This window comes from Mercenaria mercenaria, chromosome 18 (assembly GCF_021730395.1).
Source record: "Mercenaria mercenaria strain notata chromosome 18, MADL_Memer_1, whole genome shotgun sequence".
NCBI lineage: Eukaryota > Metazoa > Mollusca > Bivalvia > Venerida > Veneridae > Mercenaria > Mercenaria mercenaria.
Genome location: NC_069378.1, coordinates 41,483,374 through 41,501,761, shown reverse-complemented (window position 1 = coordinate 41,501,761; position 18,388 = coordinate 41,483,374). Strand labels below are relative to the sequence as shown.

Sequence of the window (18,388 nt, the reverse complement as noted above, 5' to 3'; positions counted from 1 at the left end):
TTTATGAGCAGACGGTAGGCGTGTAATGAAATATTAAAACCAATCAATTATACTAACAGTGATCAAATGACAATTTGAAAGTTTTCAACAATTTCTGAAGAGGATATAATATCTATTATGCCCGTTGTAACACAATAAATAGTTAATGTTTGATTTAAAGAAATGTTATTGTAACAGAAGAATATTTTTTTACACATGAACACATGAACGATATAGATATTTTCAGGAAATACGTTTGCGTTTTGTAAAATATATCTTATATCAAAAGTTCAGCAAGAGTTTTTTGAAATACTTATTTTTAAAAGTCGTTGACGGAATTTTACAAAACTGATTTTACGAAAAATACAGTACTATTTTGAGTAACCACTGCGTGCACGACTCTTTTGTTACTTTTGTTACTAAGTTACAACTAAGTTGCACGTATCTATTAGCAAAATCAATTTTTGTTTTTATCTTAAAGCCCGACACATCTAAGAAAAGTCTAGTTATTCTACTCAGCCTGGCGTCGGCGTCGGCGACACACCTTTTTTAAAGTTTTGCATGCAAGTACATATGGCTATAATTTAAAAGTATATAGCTTTGAGACTGAATTTTTCTTTTTCTAGGACAATTTCCAAGGTCACTGGGTCAAGTCCCATTACTCTCATGTGTTTTTTTGCCCAGATTATGCCCCCTTTAAGACTAAGAAAAACCTGGTTAAAGTTTTACATGCAAGTTACTATCTCCAAAACTGATGCATGTATTGAATTGAAACTTCACATATGTCTTTGGGCGAACGAGGTGAAATCATTAAGTTCCATAACTCTGACATGTATTTTGGCCTAATTATACCCCCTTTCGTTTTCAGAGTTAAAGTTTTGCTTGAAAGTACGTATAGCTATAACTAAAAGGCATATAGCCCGAGTTTTGAAACTTATTATTTTCTTTTTCTATGTCATTTTATTTCTTTTTCTATGTCAATTTTCAACCTCACTGGACCAAATTCCATAACTCTGAGGTGTATTTTGGCCAAATTATGCACCCTTTTCGACTTACTAAATCTTGGTCATAATTTTATGTGCAAGTGCATATAGCTATTACTTAAAGGCATTTAGCTTTAAAACTTATTTTGTCTTTTTCTATGTCAATTTCCAACATCACTGGGTCAAGTCCTATAATTCTGACATGCATTTTGGCGAAATTATGACCCCTTTTGGACTTAGAAAAAGACTGGTTAAAGTTTAACATGCAAATTTCTATCTCCACAACTAATGCAGATATTAAATTGAAACTTTACATGTATCTTCGGGGTAATAAAACCAGGTGATAGCACCAAGTCCCATAACTCTGACATGCATTTTGGCTAAATTATGTCCCATTTTGAACTTAAAACATCTGGTTAGATACTGGATTGAAACTCTATATAGATATTTTGACATTTAGGGTAATGTTTCTGCTTTTGGGACAACAATTCGAAAGGTTGGTTGTGTCTTATGGACAATTCTTATTATCATTATACCAGATTTATGTAGCACTTTTACATAATAAACACGTTCAAAGGTGCTTAAAATAGTGCAAAGGCAGCCACTCAGGGAGCCTAATTCATCCTTTACTAGTACAGAAACATAACGATCTGACTATAGGGACAGAGCGAGATAAAGACCCCAGAACAGATAGAGATAAATCCTTCTTTCTATGTATAGGCCTGTCCAGCTAAATTAGCCTAGCTCTTTGCAAATATACAGTCAGGTTCAAGGCTTAAACGAGCCCGGTGTATAGTACCGATACACGCAAAGCCATCTTTTCTTGGAAGAACCAGTAAAGGCCTCTTCGTTAGATGGGAGACACTCAAGACCATCTCAAACATTCCCAGTGCCTAGACCGGATTCAAATCCTAGACCTCAAGCGTGTTACCACTAGACCTTATACGAGCGTCGAAGGCATGAAAAGGAGTGTTTTCCTTAACAGAAAGCGTCTGCTAGACATGCTCAGTACTTTCTTCAAACACTTTGTTCAAATTCCCTTGCGAATTTACCTACACACTTGGTCCGTGAAAAAAATGGACGTAGGTCTAGTGTTTGAGAAAAGTAAAGAAACTCACAAAGAAATTATGTACAAACAATCATACGCTTATAATAACTTTACACCACAAATTTGTCAGGTGGGAAAGAGCTTGTAAAAAAGCTTATTCGCTTTCTGCTTGATCCCTTGCCTTTTTGACATATGTATTTACTGTAATTCATGATACCTTTTTTGAATAAAATTTTGTTTAAACCAAAATTGTTAATAAATTATCTTTCTAGAACGGAACATCCACATGAGACGACAAGTCTTCAGGACAGACAGGACAGACACATTGTGTTAACACAAAGTTGAAGACCCGACTGGCACTGTCCGAAACACTTTTTTGTTTCAATTCTTGTAAATGCTGGTATAATCCTAGTAACCACTAATGGGAATGGATTAATACCTCATGCATTTTTTCCTATGATGATCTGACATGCACTGAACATGTTCCATAACTCTAATTTTCATTTTAACTGAACAATGCCTCGCCACCCCCCTCACCCCACGCCCCCCAAAAAAATAAACACACACACACACACACACACACACACACATACACACACACTCCCACTGTTTGTCGTAGCAAGTTTTGATAAACTTCAGTAGGTTAACTGGAATTTTAGTACCTTCTAATACAAGTTGATTGAAACTTCACATACCAGTTCAGTTTTGATTATCTGACGTGCATTGTACAGATATTACTCTGTATTACTTATTTCACAGAATGCTGCTCTTTTTAGCTCACCTGTCACAAAGTGACAAGGTGAGCTTTTGTGATCGCGCGGCGTCCGTCGTCCGTCCGTCAGTGCGTGCGTAAACTTTTGCTTGTGACCACTCTAGAGGTCACATTTTTCATGGGATCTTTATGAAAGTTGGTCAGAATGTGCACCTTGATGATATCTAGGTCATGTTCGAAACTGGATCACGTGCTATTAAAAACTAGGTCAGTAGGTTTAAAAATAGAAAAACCTTGTGACCTCTCTAGAGGCCATATATTTCATGAGATCTTCATGAAAACTGGTCAGAATGTTTGCCTTGATGATATTATCTAGGTCAAGTTCGAAACTGGGTCACGTGCCTTCAAAAACTAAGTCAGTAGGTCTAAAAATAGAAAAACCTTGTGACCTCTCTAGAGGCCATATATTTCACAAGTTCTTCATGAAAATTTGTCAGAACGTTCATCTTGATGATATCTAGGTCAAGTTTGAAACTGGGTCACGTGCCTTCAAAAACTAGGTCAGTAGGTCAAATAATAGAAAAACCTTGTGACCTCTCTATAGGCCATATTTTTCATGGGATCTGTATGAAAATTGGTCTGAATATCTGAATATCGGAATATTCCATATCTTGATGATATCTAGGTCAAGTTCGAGACTGGGTCATGTGCGGTCAAAAACTAGGTCAGTAGGTCTAAAAATAGAAAAACCTTGTGACCTCTCTAGAGGCCATATATTTCATGAAATCTTCATGAAAATTGGTAAGAATATTCACCTTGATGATATCTAGGTCAAGTTTAAAACAGGGTAACGTACCTTCGAAAACTAGGTCAATAGGTCAAATAATAGAAAAAACCCTGTGACCTCTCTAGAGACAATATTTTTCAATGGATCTTCATGAAAATTGGTCAGAATTTTTATCTTGATAATATCTAGGTCAAGTTCAAAACTGGGTCGCATGAGCTCAAAAACTAGGTCACTATGTCAAATAATAGAAATAAAGACGTCATACTCAAAACTGGGTCATGTGGGAAGAGGTGAGCGATTCAGGACCATCATGGTCCTCTTGTTTACTTTTGCATTCATTAATTTAGCTTTCTGTAATGACTCGTTTTTTCCATAAGAACATGATTTATAATCATACTAGCACCTTTCGAACTACCCATTTATCGGGCGGACTTATTCCTACATGTATTAAGCAGTCAGTGAACACAAATTAGTGTAAATGATCATTGTTGAACTTACGACCAAATCCACTATTAGTTTAAAATCTGATTTCCCACCTTTAAATTATTTATTAAGCGCTGTTGAACTGCTGTTATATATAAATCTATAAGTGGGACTTCGAATTCAATGAACAGAAACAAATGTTGTAATAAATAATGCGAGTCAATATGAATACGTTATAATCGTAAAGTGATACATTAATCACTCAATTTGATCAGGTAGAGGTCCTCCGTGAACGGGTGGTTAAGATCGATGACTTAAAACCGATGTGGGCGGGGCGTTGAATTCTTCATGTGAGGAAGCCATCCAGCTGGCTTACGGAAGGTCGGTGGATCTATCCAGGTGCCAGCTCGTGATGAAATAATGCACGGATGGGCACATTTATGGCACGCCAATTGTCCAATGATTACGTAAACCCAGGTTCACGGTCGAAAGACTAAGGTTAACGGTCGATAAACCAGGTTTTTCTAACGCAAAACCAGATTTTTCGATTACTAACCTATGTTCCAGCGAAAATATAGGATAACGCCGTAAACCATATTTCACGCTCGTAAACGTAGGTTCTCGCTTGTAAACCCAAGTTCACGGTCGTAAACAAAGGTTCACTTTCGTAAACATAGGATAACGACCGAAATTCGTTGTTCAATCGAGAAACCTAGCTTATTAAACGTAAACCATGGATTACGGTCGATATATTAGGATTATAAAATCAACTATGAATTTCAGGAACGAACATGGGTTTAAGGCCGTGAACCTACGTTTACGGACGTGAACCTATGTTTACGACCTTGAACCATATTTTACGGACGTGAACCTATGTTTACGAACGTGAACTTATGTTTACGAACGTGAACTTGGATATACGAGCGTGAACCTAGGTTTACATTCGATAAACGAGGTTTTTTCGAACAGAACTATGATTTTCGGTCGTAAACATAGGTTCACGTTCATAAACTATGGTTCACGCTCGTGAACCCGGGCTCACGCCCGTAAACATAGGTTCTTGCTGAATCGAAAAACCTAGTTTATTGAACGTAAACATGGGTTCAAGAGCGTAAACTAAAGTTTACGCCCATTATCCGATCTTTCGCTCGAAAATATAGGTTAGTATTCGATAATCCTAGTTTTTCTACCAAGTACGTAATTATCGGATAATTGGCTTGCCGTGAACCATAGTTTACGGACGTGAACCTATGTTTACGAGCGAAAACCTATGTTTACGGCCGGAAAACTCGGTTTACGAGCGTGAACCACAGTTTACAAACGTGAACATTTACGGTTTACGCTCGATTAACTAGGTTATTGAACAAAACTATGAATTTCGGTCGTTATCCTATGTTCACGAGCATGAACCTATGTTAACGATCGTAAACCCATGTCAACCCATGTCAACGGTCGTAAACCAAAGTTCATGGTCGTTAACATAGGTTCACGTTCATAAACTATGGTTTACGCTCGTGAACCCAGGTTTACGGCCGTAAATATAGGTTCACGCTCGTGAACTTAGGATAACGACCGAAATTCATAGTTCAATCGAAAAATCTAGATTATCGAATGTAAACAAGGGTTCACGAGCTTGAACTGTGGTTTCGAAAATCTAGGTTAGTATTCGAAAAACCTGGTTTTACGTTCGAAAAACCTAGTTTATCGATCGTTAATCCTAGTTTTTCAATCGTGAACCTGGGTTCACGTAATTATTGGACAATTGGCGTGCCATACACATTGGGGTCTTCCTCCATCATCAAAGCTGGAATGTCACCATATGACCTATACTTGTGTCGGTGCGACGTTAAACCCAAGAAAAAGCAAAACAAATTAATCAGGTAGTGCAGCTAGACAAAGAATGATCGTGTAAAGCGTTTCATCTCATACATTTCTTAGATGAGTTATCCAGTGTATACAACTTTGACTAATATAGAAAATATTTGCCTAGACGATGTTTACTAGGACAGATGTTTATCGGTTCGAATTCTCGCTGTAGAATTTACTCAAAACATTTTCTTTGAAAAACATATCCATCCCTTTCCCGAAAAGGTTGTCAGGGAACAGATTTCCTATTATGGTCACATCCATACTATACTTCGAAAAATAAGTTGTCCCGGCAATGAATAGAAACATTTAATACACGTGTATCAATTTGTTCACATGCAACTTTTTGAAATTCTGAAGTGCTTGTTAAATACTGTTATTGTATGTTTTAAGTTCCTTTTTATCAGCATGTGACCCATATGATATTAATTAAAATGTTTACATATCAAACTACCGTTCAGTCACCATTGACGGTGTGAGCCGTTAGAGGTAGAATAGTCTGTTTTCAGTCTATGAATATTGAATATCCAAGTTGTTTAAAACATGCGTGTTAGGGGGAAAATAGTGTTAACTGTTTTAACTTTATTAATTATGTGGACAGTTTTGTCAAAAGGTAAATATTTTATATATATATTTTTTTTAACGCTTTATATTATAAATTATAAATTGTCAAACCTTTTATATCTTTTACTGTAATGTTCTACTCGCGTAAATGAACAGCAGAACTTGATAAACAGAGAGAAACTGATTCAAAGGTTCAATGTAGAATTATTTCAATTGGGGAAGACATCTAGTCGACTTAAGGAAGGCTGGTGATTCCAGTCTGGTAATGTGATTGAAAAAATACACGCAGCGGCCCCTGGGGTCCTACTCCACCATGAGAAGTTGGAGAGTCAGAATTTGACATATAGTTATGTCGGCATTACGTAGAATCTAACCCGGCACTAAAACGAAAATGATTATAATTTTTCTAAACATGGAAATTTTTTCAATAAAACTTATGCTTTCATTTCTGTAGTAGATTATCACCTAACGTAAAAATTATTTAAAACATTAAAGAAATCATGTAGCATGTTAAATTTAGTAGCTGCATATATGTATATATCTACACATTTTGTTTTCAAATGGTTAAACATAGCTAACATGAGCTTAAGCAAACAGCTCAGAATATTTAGTCATCATTGAATTTTACTGTTTACTTATTCTGATGGCTCAGTGCAACGAAATCTACATCTGTAGCATTTTGAGTTTCATGGCGATTAATTGGACACAAAAAATTAAAATGACACTTTTAAAGAATCAACTTAAACTGTAACTGTAAACTGTCTACGATAATATTTACAGACGAACAATATATGACCTTGAATATATGACGTCTAAAATTTGATCTTAACTTATCTCAGTCTAAAATCTTATTTTCTTTATTTGCTGCAATCCGATACTTTCTTTTCCTACTATTTATGATACCACGTTTTAGTTAAGAAGGTGATTTTATATATATGTCTCAATGATATAGAGATACAAATCAATATGGGAAATATTGTAACTTTAGATGGCAACAATGTTGAGAGGTAATAGTGTTGTACAGATTAGAGACAGATCGTTACCTGAAGTGGACAACAATGTCTTGTGCACGAAAAGATCCACCACTTCAAAATGTAAATGACTGTGGGTTCACACCATCTGAAATATTTCTTTGCAATCTCTCACAATTCAGACAATCTGTAATTTAAGGAATGTTTGAGTATCTTTACTCAGACAAACTACAGAATATTTTTGATGCTTCCTGAAAAAACAACAACAATAGCTTAGAAATATTGATAGATTTCTTGTCTTAAAGGGTAAACTTGTTCTTTTCAATTTTATTTTCAGTGCATCTCTGATTGATTATATCATAGTCCGTTTCAATAATGTCCAAAACTTAATTCGCGACATTACTGTCTAAACGTTCGTGAAGCTTTATGTTGAAACCTTTGACATTTTACATCAGCTGGGATTCAAATAAAATAAAACAAAAATAAGCGGGCTGGTATACAAATACGAACTTTTGAGAAAAAGACTGTTACCATAAGGAGGAAATGCTGGAAATAATATACAGAGCACATAATTGAAGAAAATACTGTAATGCTAAGGGGCAATAATGATATAAATCATTGAAGGAAAGACTTGCGATAAGGTAACAACAATGCCTGGTTTACAGGAATTAATCTGATTATATTCTTTCCTTGCTTGGCAGATTCACTTACAAGTACACTTATTTCTCAGCCAACTTTGCCATCTCCTTGTCTCAAGTTTGGTGACGTTACAGGAAAGGTAATTGGTGGGACAAGCGGAGTCGTAAATATAAAGGAAAATATTAACACTTCAAGCGAAAGGTCGAAGGGCAGTATGGATCAGGTAACATGTTGAATGTCTCCTTTGCTTATAGATTAATTTAAACCATATATAAGGCAAGCAATAATTAATGATATAGATGTAGATCTTCTTACAACGAAAGCGTTAGCCTTTTTCTGACTAGATAAAGGTGACCAAGAAATATGGGATTGTAGAATACCTCAGTTTAATTCTCATACCTAAGAATGCCTTTTTAAGCAACTTGACTGTAATGAATACGATGAGAACAATGCAACGTTTAGTCAAACCCTTTGTATATTTGACAGTATTATTTAGTTAGCATACTTTGTCATATCTTTTAGGAAAATGATATCCATCGCCGGTTTATAAACCGTAAAAGACATCTTCAGAACGTATGTTCTAAAGTGAGAGAGACTCGTGTGGATCAAAGATGTATACGAAATGGCGTTGCCAGTAATCTAAAATATGTGGAAAATAAAGAGATGCTTTTCTGTGCAATTGAGAAGACTGGGAGTACATTCTGGAAACGAATTTTGCATATAGCAGGAGGTTGGCGAAACGTTTCTAATCCTACCCATATTGGCTTAGGAGAAGCGTATACCGAGAAAGGAGGGTACCGGTCAATGAAAGGTAAAAATTGGACAAATATTGTTGAAATTTTTAGCAAAACAAGAAGTGTTATATTTGTGAGAGACCCTTACACGAGACTATTTTCTGGTTGGCTTGACAAGTTCTATTCACCAAATACCTACTTCTGGAAATCAGCTGGAAAACAGATAGTGAAAAAGGAAAGAAAAACTGATGTCAAGTGTGGTTATGACGTAACATTTGCGGAATTTGTTAATCATACTGTGCATAATGTTCTATCTACACCATGTATAGATGGGCATTTCCAGTCTAATTATTTGCATTGCTTACCATGTAATGTCACATTCGATTACATAGGCAAATATGAGACAATTAAAGAAGATACTATGCATATTCTAGAGGCATTCAAACTTTCAGAAAAAATTAAATTTGATGATTTTGAGAAAGACTCCGCACTAGACGCTATAAAGGACGCTGCTGGTTGGGTGTTTTCTCAGAAAAAAGGGGTAGCTGAATGTGAAGTGTCATTTGGATGTGCTTTGTTCAAAGTTTGGAGCAGGCTTCAAAGCCGAGGAATCATCAGTTTTAAAATAAAGTTTCCTTTTAAATCGGATGAGGATGTACGTAACGTTACAAGAAAACAATTTGAATCAGCTCTAAAGAATGCTTATGACGGGAGTGATTCAGAGGACTTGCAGAACAGTCGACAAGCAGCGCTTGTACAAGCTTTAGGTTCACTACCTAAATCATCAGTAAATTTAATACAACAGGCATTTGATTTAGACTTTGAAATATTTGGATATGATCGAGTACCCATTGTGTCCATTAATCCAACAAATTTTCAGACTTTTAGTTACTTCCAAAATTGCCCACCTTTTTGAACTGACTCTTTGTGTGCAGTGAAAATGCTAAGCAATTAAAGGGTAAAAAGATGAAGTGTTATTTGTAAACGGTACTTAGTTGTACAGAATCAGGTTTTAAGATTCAAATAGTCTAAAGACGTTTATACAAAAAATACACTGATCTTTATGTGATAAAAGTGCTTAAATCAAAAATCAATTTTACTTGCGAATAGTTTGAAGTATTTGCCCTTTTGTTATCATTATATATTAAATGTATGGAGAAAATACTTCAAACAAAGTTAAACAGATTGATATGGAGTCTCTGAGGTAACAAAGTTTTGTTTCCTCGTTGCTATGAGATATTATCTCGTTCCCTGAAATAAGTTATCCCGTAGCCTTGAGATGATATCTCTTTCCCACGAGTAAGTTTCTTATGACCACGATATAACTCGAGTTATCATGAGATATTAACTCGAATGCGTACGTTTTACCTTGTGGACATGAGATACTAACATTTTGGAACGAAAGGGACCCAAGCTAGTTCTCGTGAGTAGGTTTCTCGTAGCCACGAGATAAAAAAGTACAATTGTCACCTCGGTGCGTCAGTAGTTATTTCTTTAATCTGTTGAAACAAAACTACAGAGGAACACTATAGAAATAACATCTGCTGGTTTTGTGTTTGTAAAGATTGCAGCAGTTTTGAGATCAGCTATTTTATATAACAGGGAGTAACTGAAATTATAATAATACCTTTGTATTTAAGGAGATGAAACTAAACAGAGGTCCTACTGAAAATGTTGATACCATGCAATCAGAATATTAACGCTTTAATTTTCAAAGACATGTCATTTTATGTATTCAAATCTGTCCACATGTATAAACTGGTATAACGTGGCTTTAAAAGTAAATAAAATGTGTATCTTTTTTAGAAGTTTGTATTCGTCGTGACACGCCAACGGGTGCATATTGTAAAATTCAATTCAAAACAAAACTATATAAATTCTGCTCCAACTTAATGTGTAAAACAATTCTTTAGCGATATCATCGGGTGATTTCCTAAAGTGAGAATTATTGTAAACATACATTCTCATGTTACTTCGTGGCAATGAAAGCATTATCATAACTTTGAAGGTCGATATGCAGTAACGCGTATTCAACCCATTAACCAAGTATGTTTTATGAGGTTTGTACAATATACTCGTCAATAAAAAAATACTTGTACGTATCAATGTATTCTTTCCCAGTTTTTTCAAACACAAAAGCAGTATTTGAATAGCTCTTCAAGAATATCGTTTTATTTTTCCTTCGGCAAATATTGATGTACAAACGGGTTGAACTAGGCTAAAATAAAGTATAAATTACTTACCAAAATGTTGTTTAACTTTTTCAAATGTTTTTAATGAGACTTTTAAATGAGCCGATTGCAATAATTGATTACTCAGGGGACCAAACTCGATATTTTCCAAAGGGTATTTTAATGTTAAAAAGGAAAAGGAGATCAAAATACATGTATAAAGACTGTATATATTTGTAATCCTCGCCATGTTCTTCACTATTTACTATTATGAAGGTATTGCTTACATTGACAATGTAGTTTCTGGGATCTGTCGTAAAGCAGGGTGGATGAATTATGGTAGTGTAGTAATTGAGATTTGTCATAAAGCATGATAAAGGAATCATGATAGTGTAGTAACTGAGATTTGTCATAGAGCAGGACAGTTGAATCATTATAGTGTAGTAATTGAGATTTGTTATAAAGCATGATAAAGTAATCATGATAGTGTAGTAACTGAGATTTGTCATAGAGCAGGACAGATGAATCATTATAATGTAGTAATTGAGATTTGTCATAGAAAATGATAAATGAATTATGATAGTGTAGTAATTGAGATTTGTCATAGAGTAGAGCATGATAAATGAATCATGATAGTGTAACTATTGGGTTTTTTCGTAATGCAGGATATGATACATGAATCATAGTAATCGAGATTTGTCACAGAACATGATAAATGAATCATGATAGTTACGTAATTTAGTTTTGTCAAAGAACATGATAAATGAATCGTGGCAGTGTAGCAAATGAAATTTGCAATAGAATAGAACAGAGGAATAATGATAGTGTAGTAACTGAGATTTGCAATAGAGAAGAATAGAGAAATCATGATAGTGTAGTAACAGAGATTTGCCATAGAGTAGAATAGAGAAATCATGATAGTGTAGTAACTGAGATTTGCAATAGAGTAGAATAGAGGAATCATGATAGTGTAGTAAATTAGATTTGCAATAGAGTAGAATAGAGGAATCATGATAGTGTAGTAACTGAGATTTGCCATAGAGCAAGATAGGTGAATCATGTTAGTAAAGTAATTCCGATTAATCAAAGAGCAGGATAAATAGAGAATAATAGGTTAGTGCCGTAGATGAGAAAGTTTATCTGGCGAGGTGGAGGAGGTTATCGGGTGAGCCGAAGGCGAACCTGATAACGTCCGGAGCCGAGCCAGATAAACTTTCTCCATCTTAGGCACTAACCTATTATTCTATTTATCTTGTCATTACTTCATTTTCCGATATTTGGCAATTTATTTTAAAAAAATAAGTGTGCGACAACCGCTTTTATGACGTCATATTCGTAATGACGTCACTTATATAATGACATGAGTTTTTTTCACAGAGCAGGATAGATGAATCATGAAAGTATAGTAAATGAAATTTGTCATACATCATGATAAATGAATCTTGATAGTGTAGCAACTGATGTTTGTCATGGATTGACAGAAATCACAGATACATTTCAATTAGAAAAAAACATTAACGACAGTATTTAAGCTGAAAACATGTATTTGGAGAGATGAAAAGTGTAAACAAGGTAACGGACCGAATTAAGTCTCTTGTTATTATAATATTTGAATAAAGTACTAGAAGAGGTATGGCACTACACTATAAGCACAAAATTATAATAGAGAGTAATCATAAAAAAACACAAACACCGCTTTAATTCAGTTTTAGATAAATTTGAATATGCGTTGCATATAAGTTAAGTTAGATGGAAGTATTATATCAGTTTTTTGATTATACAAGAAAAGGTTGTCTGAAATGCCTCTTATATATGCTGCAATTCCACCAAAATTACTTCGAGTTAATACAAGTGTGTCACAGAGCGATAGCATAAACTGCTCAAAAATTACTGTATAAAATCCTTCACAAGATTCTTCCTTATACTTTTTCAGTTTTCCCAGTCGGTCAACATGAACAATTGTTCTGTTAATGTTAATGTATGATTTAATAGATTCTTCAGCAAGTCTTCTAACTTCGTCCGAATCAGTTGCAATATAGATAGCATATTTTCTGTCATCATTGTATTGTTTCAAAAAGTCAAATATCAAAGTTTCATTTGGAGTTCCTCTAGGAAGCTTGTTATCTCCTGGAATGCTGGGATTCTTTCCTTTACGAATGTGACTACACACTAAATGCTTGTCATGTATCCTGTTCGTATTGAGCTTTACAGCATCATCCAGAAGTCTTTGATTTGGTTGAAATAAAGTGTGCAGTACTCTATGAATAACCTCCTCATTTGTAGAATTCAACAACCAGTTCAATCTTGCTTTAGCTTGCTTGTGTTGTCTGATCTGATCAATAACACGCATATATGCATTAAATCTTAAACCTATAACCTGAGCTGTCCAGTTCCTATCAAAATTAAAGTCTTTAATTTGATTCAAAAATTTTCTACTACCTACAACATAATTGAAGCTAGTAAAATTTTTCTTTGGCAGTGTTCTCATGTAGTCCCTACATATTGACCAGTTGTAAACATTAGACAGGAGAAAGTTTTCCAGTTTGCAAGGATTTGTCATATCGATAATGAAAGTCCTATTTGTCAGTAGTGCCAATAGAAAGGATGATACAATACCATTTTGGCGGTCTCCCCAACCCCCACATAAACTTGAAGAATCGCATTTGTAAACAAGATATCTACGACTCTTGCACTGGTTGACACTATGAACCTTTATATTCTCCATGTTTTCTTCTGTCAAGTATTGACCACCTCTGTACAATATGTTATTTGTCACTATATGTTCCTTCCATACACTTTTTTTCTGTATAAAGGACAGTTCTTGTGTTATTTCGCTTGCTTTTGTTCTGTCGAAAATGCCGAGAATGTACACATAACTGTATTTCAGCAGGATGGCACACAACAATAAACAAGAAAATACCTGGAAAAGAAGATGAAAGTATAATATTAAACTTATAAAACCTCAATCACCAGTTTTACAGTTACTTTCATAACAGAAATAACGCTATTTATATAACAGACATATTGTTACGTTACGGCGACAGTAAATATATACACACACGCGCGCTTTATAAGCGCCAACGTAACTGTGAATCACTATAGATTGAAGCAAAGGGTAAGTTTACTTTTGTTTCAGGACAGTATAAATAACTCTTACTTACATAACATTTCATAAAGAAGGAAATAATTATAACATGTTTGTATTTGTCTAGAGACATCCCATACGAAAGTAAAAGTCACTTATTGACACAAAATTTCTTAAGGTACAGACTTTCGCCTCAACCGCGGAGCACATCAAGATAATCCAACAGTCACAATATTAATTCACTATTTTAAACAATTTCAATGTCGGTGCATCTTGTTATCTGCTTTGTTTTGTTCTTTTTGGTAGATTTACAGGACTCTAAAAACACCTAAACACATGTTGTACTGTTATAAAACATAAAAATGTATACAAAATTATCCCATAGAATGAAGCACCTCGACATTTCTAAAGATGTTGTAAAATCACTTTGTTTAATTGTATATGAAATTAATGAGCTCACCTTAACACAATTACGTATTTTCATGACAGATTTTAAACTTCAGATTATTCAAAAGCGTAGTGTCCTTATAGCTTTCAACTTTTGTAATCATCATGAAAAAATAATGACGGATTGAAATACAATATTGTACCCTTCAAGTGCTTTTGTAAAGAATGGCTGAATCACATTTCATTCAAAACCGCGACGTATAATACTTGATTTCATTTCAAAATGTAAATACTATCCTGTTAAGAACAGCACAAAGCGTATTATACGAGGCTGACAAAGATACATTGTGTCCCTGAAAATTGTGTGTACAAAAACCTTGTACAGGGAGACTCGGTGATTATTCATGAAAACGATATAATCACAGTGTAGAAACGATTGAACAACCAAAACGGAAATAGCGATGTGATTTCAATCATTTGTTGAACTATGATAAACGTATTCTAACTTTTTCGATTGATATTTGGATAAATGTCAAATAAAGGTATGTTTATTCCTTGAGATGTGTTTCGAAAGGCATGTTTTAAAATTTTCCCAGTCAATATTAGTCCAGAATGACTTACATGAGCGGTAGATAAGGTGAAATCAATTGATTACACGGTGAATGTTTAGATCATGCATACCAACATTGAATGAGTTTTATAAAAAAAATAAAGCAAATTTCTGAATGCATGTCACATTATAAGAATTTAGTGTATTTTCTTTTTCATTGGTAACGATTTCAACCTTAGTTCATCCCGTATTTCGTTTTAAACACAAATTTGCGCTGCTGTGTATTGTATTGTATTGTACGCCTTACGGAAATGATAGTGAACGACTTATTTCGATTTTACACACACGATTGTACTACTTATTGCAAATATTTTAATACGATTTTGTCCATATTGAACGGCAGATTGTTATTACAAATTACGATTAAATTCTGATTTCTGTCTGTTTTAGGTACAATGAAGCAATATTAGTGTTATTATTGCAAAGAAACGACACCAGACTTTGAAAACATAATTAAACAGAGTCAACTTTATTCCAAACTGACGAAAACATGCAAATTAAAATCGAAACACACGACAACATTGACAATAAGAAAGTTTATTCACAAAAGATTTCCAAGTAATCCCAAAAGAAGTTAACAATAGCAATATAATGATGATACCAATTAAAGAAAAAACAACAATAAAAATAAAAAAGAATCCGCTAATAAATTAGAGTCGCCCTTGAAAAAAGTACCAAATAATAATTGTGCTCAGCAAACGAATACAGAGGCTTAAGCAAGTTTAGCAATCCAAATTTAAAATAATGACACTCGAAAAAAACATTAAGGAGAAGAATTCTGTAAGAATGTGTGTTTCATTATTATCCTTTCCAAATTATTTTGTATAAACTACGATGTATGTATTTAATCTGTACATGGATTACTGGGAATAAAATATGTTTAAAGTGAAAAATAAGGCTAAGGCAAGTTTTTTTCTTTTTTTTTTTTGGATTTAACGTCGCACCGACACATGATAGGTCATATGGCGACTTTCCAGCTTTAATAGTGGAGGAAGGCCCCAGGTGCCCCTCCGTGCATTATTTCATCACGAGCGGGCACCTGGGTAGAATCACCGACCTTCCGTAAGCCAGCTGGATGGCTTCCTCACAAATAGAATTCAACGTCCCGAGTGAGGCTCACATCGATGAGGGGCAAGTGATTCAAGTCAGCGACCTTAACCACTCGGCCACGGAGGCCCCGCTTAAGCAAATTATGTAGTCTAAATTAACAACACTCGAACAAAAGCTGCTTAGTCAGAGTAACATGAGAAAAGGAAAAAAGGTGAGAAAGTGTTTTAAAACTACTTAGATTTTTAAAATGCAAAGCATGATGTATATGTTGTAATACCACTCATAGTGAAGGCTATATTACACGAGAATGAGGTAGTGCCAGCGTCTACATTGCGTGTTTCCGTCATTTGACAAAAACATTAACCTAGGAAGAGAAAGAATGCCACTTATTTATAGCCCTCAACCTAAAACATGTGTTAAAAAGATTAACCCGGGAAGAAAAAGAAAGCCACTAAGCCCTCATCCCAAAACAAATAGCCTGATGACAAACACACAAAATACTGTCTCATAACAAAAATTATGGAAGGCAATGGACTTAAAGCACAGAAATGTAAAATGTAAAGTGAACTAGATGGCCGAAAAATCTAATTGAGATTTTGTTCTTACATATTTAGTAAACTATAACTATATCTTTCCCCGCTTTAATTATCTCTTTCATTTTATTTCAGTCTGACATTACGTCCAACTCGACCACGTCTGAAAACCTGCGTAATCAGTATTGATTCCCAGTCAAACATTAAGGACAGTGCAAAGTCGCAGCTCGATTTGTCCCCTAGATGTTATCCGTGGCATTCATAAAAGAATAGGCAAATGAAAATAATAAGATATGGAGCTAGATCTCTCCTCTCAACAAAATAGTTTTTGTGTTCAAATATTGTCGGTAAATAATACTTCCTTATAATGCAGTTGCGCCAATGCACTTAGAATTTGCCTGCCTGACACGTTATGCTTTCAAATAACTGCTAGCTATTTGACACCGGTACGTATCCCTGAATTAATTGTGCCTACAATGACGTAATAAGAATGTGGGGTCATCGGCGATGAAAAACAAGCCTACGATATAGGCCAATGGGTAACTTTCTCCGGGTATGGCAAAATACTCATGGCGTGACATATCATGTGTTGCACAAAGTCATATGCAAGGGAAAATTGGATATTCGGAAAGATTTTTTCTTATCGTCATTAAGGATGTAGGATCGAATTTTTTCTAACGTTAAGAATTTTTTCATACTCTGTAAGCTTGAAGAACATTAGTTTCCAAGACAAACAAGAGAAGAAAACACATAGGTCACCTAACTCGTTTTAATTCTATAGGGTATTTTCTCCACCCACTGTTCATGCATTTCTGAATTTTTGTAAAATTGAGAAAAATGGTGGTACTTTATAAAACATATAATATCCCAATTAATCTTATAGAGATTTCAAGTCTTACAGGTTAATATGAATATATGGTGATGTCAGTATTATATAAGAATAAATGTCAATAACAAATCTCTTTCGTTATTACATGTTGACATAATTACCCCACCCACTGTATTTTCAATGCAATAAACGTATTTAGATCTACAAAAAAATCTGACGTTGAGATTGTCAAAATATTTTGCAGCTTTGATGACAAACAAAATTGCTTCAAAATAGAAAGAAAAAAAGTTGTGGTCACCGTGCTTCTAAGAGATTTATTTAGAAAAAACTGTTTAAAATTGGTGAATTTTTATATTTTTGTTCTTTTTGTTTTAATTTGTATTTTCTAGATAATATATAGTGCTATCTTTAAAACTTTTATTTTACTTATAACTTAACATTATATGTATAAGTCAGGAAAATATCAAAGCCAAACTTGATCTACTTTAATAGATATTTGAAATCACCTACCCCTACCCCATTGTAAATCTTACGTCAATTTTAGGCAAATGCCAGCTTAAACTTAGGGTGAAAAAATTTTTTTTTCGCAAAAAGTAGAATATATTTGGTTAAATGGTACATTATTAGCCATATTTTAATCATTTAGCATTAAATTTTGGCAAAACTTTTGTTAGAAACAATATTCGAAGAAACATTTTTCAAAATGGCGGACATCCTAAGACAAGAAACGCGGCAATGCCACGAAACCAGGTTTTCAACACTTTTCATAAGAATAAACAAGAGTGCCAGAATGTCACAATATATGCCCGTCACAGCAAATTTCTTTACTCTAGCACCTGTATTTGCAGATGTAATTTTAATTTTGTGGTTGTTTAGTAATCATTGTAATTCTTTTGTTTTTCTAAGTCCACAAAAAAACTCCTTACCAGGTAGAGATACCTTAAAATACACCTAAAATTAGAAAGTAACAACTATGTTGTACCACAGAAAAGTGGTCTTGGTTTTTCCCTACGGTCA

General features: G+C 34.4%; 2 protein-coding genes across 4 annotated transcripts; one reads left to right on the top strand and one right to left on the bottom strand.

Moving 5' to 3' along the window:
• The first annotated feature begins 6,252 nt into the window (after positions 1-6,252).
• LOC123538300 (carbohydrate sulfotransferase 9-like) lies at positions 6,253-10,514 on the top strand. Of its 2 annotated transcripts, XM_045322268.2 has the most exons (4): positions 6,255-6,411; positions 7,351-7,456; positions 8,035-8,195; positions 8,495-10,514. In XM_045322268.2, exons 2-4 carry the CDS (start codon positions 7,351-7,353, stop codon positions 9,620-9,622), a joined length of 1,395 nt encoding a protein of 464 aa, XP_045178203.1. In that variant the 5' UTR covers positions 6,255-6,411; the 3' UTR covers positions 9,623-10,514. The 2 variants fall into 2 exon arrangements, with proteins under 2 accessions (XP_045178204.1, XP_045178203.1); XM_045322269.2 differs by lacking the exon at positions 7,351-7,456 and having other exon boundaries at positions 6,253-6,411.
• A 2,039-nt stretch (positions 10,515-12,553) lies between these two features.
• On the bottom strand, positions 12,554-14,558 carry LOC123538301 (uncharacterized). Of its 2 annotated transcripts, none has more exons than XM_045322271.2 (2): positions 14,423-14,558; positions 12,554-13,797 (listed from the first exon to the last, which is right to left on the bottom strand). In XM_045322271.2, the coding sequence occupies exons 1-2, from the start codon at positions 14,444-14,446 to the stop codon at positions 12,586-12,588; spliced, it is 1,236 nt and encodes a 411-aa protein (XP_045178206.2). In that variant the 5' UTR covers positions 14,447-14,558; the 3' UTR covers positions 12,554-12,585. The 2 variants fall into 2 exon arrangements, with proteins under 2 accessions (XP_045178206.2, XP_045178205.2); XM_045322270.2 differs by lacking the exon at positions 14,423-14,558 and adding an exon at positions 14,039-14,401.
• Between the last annotated feature and the right edge of the window lie 3,830 nt (positions 14,559-18,388).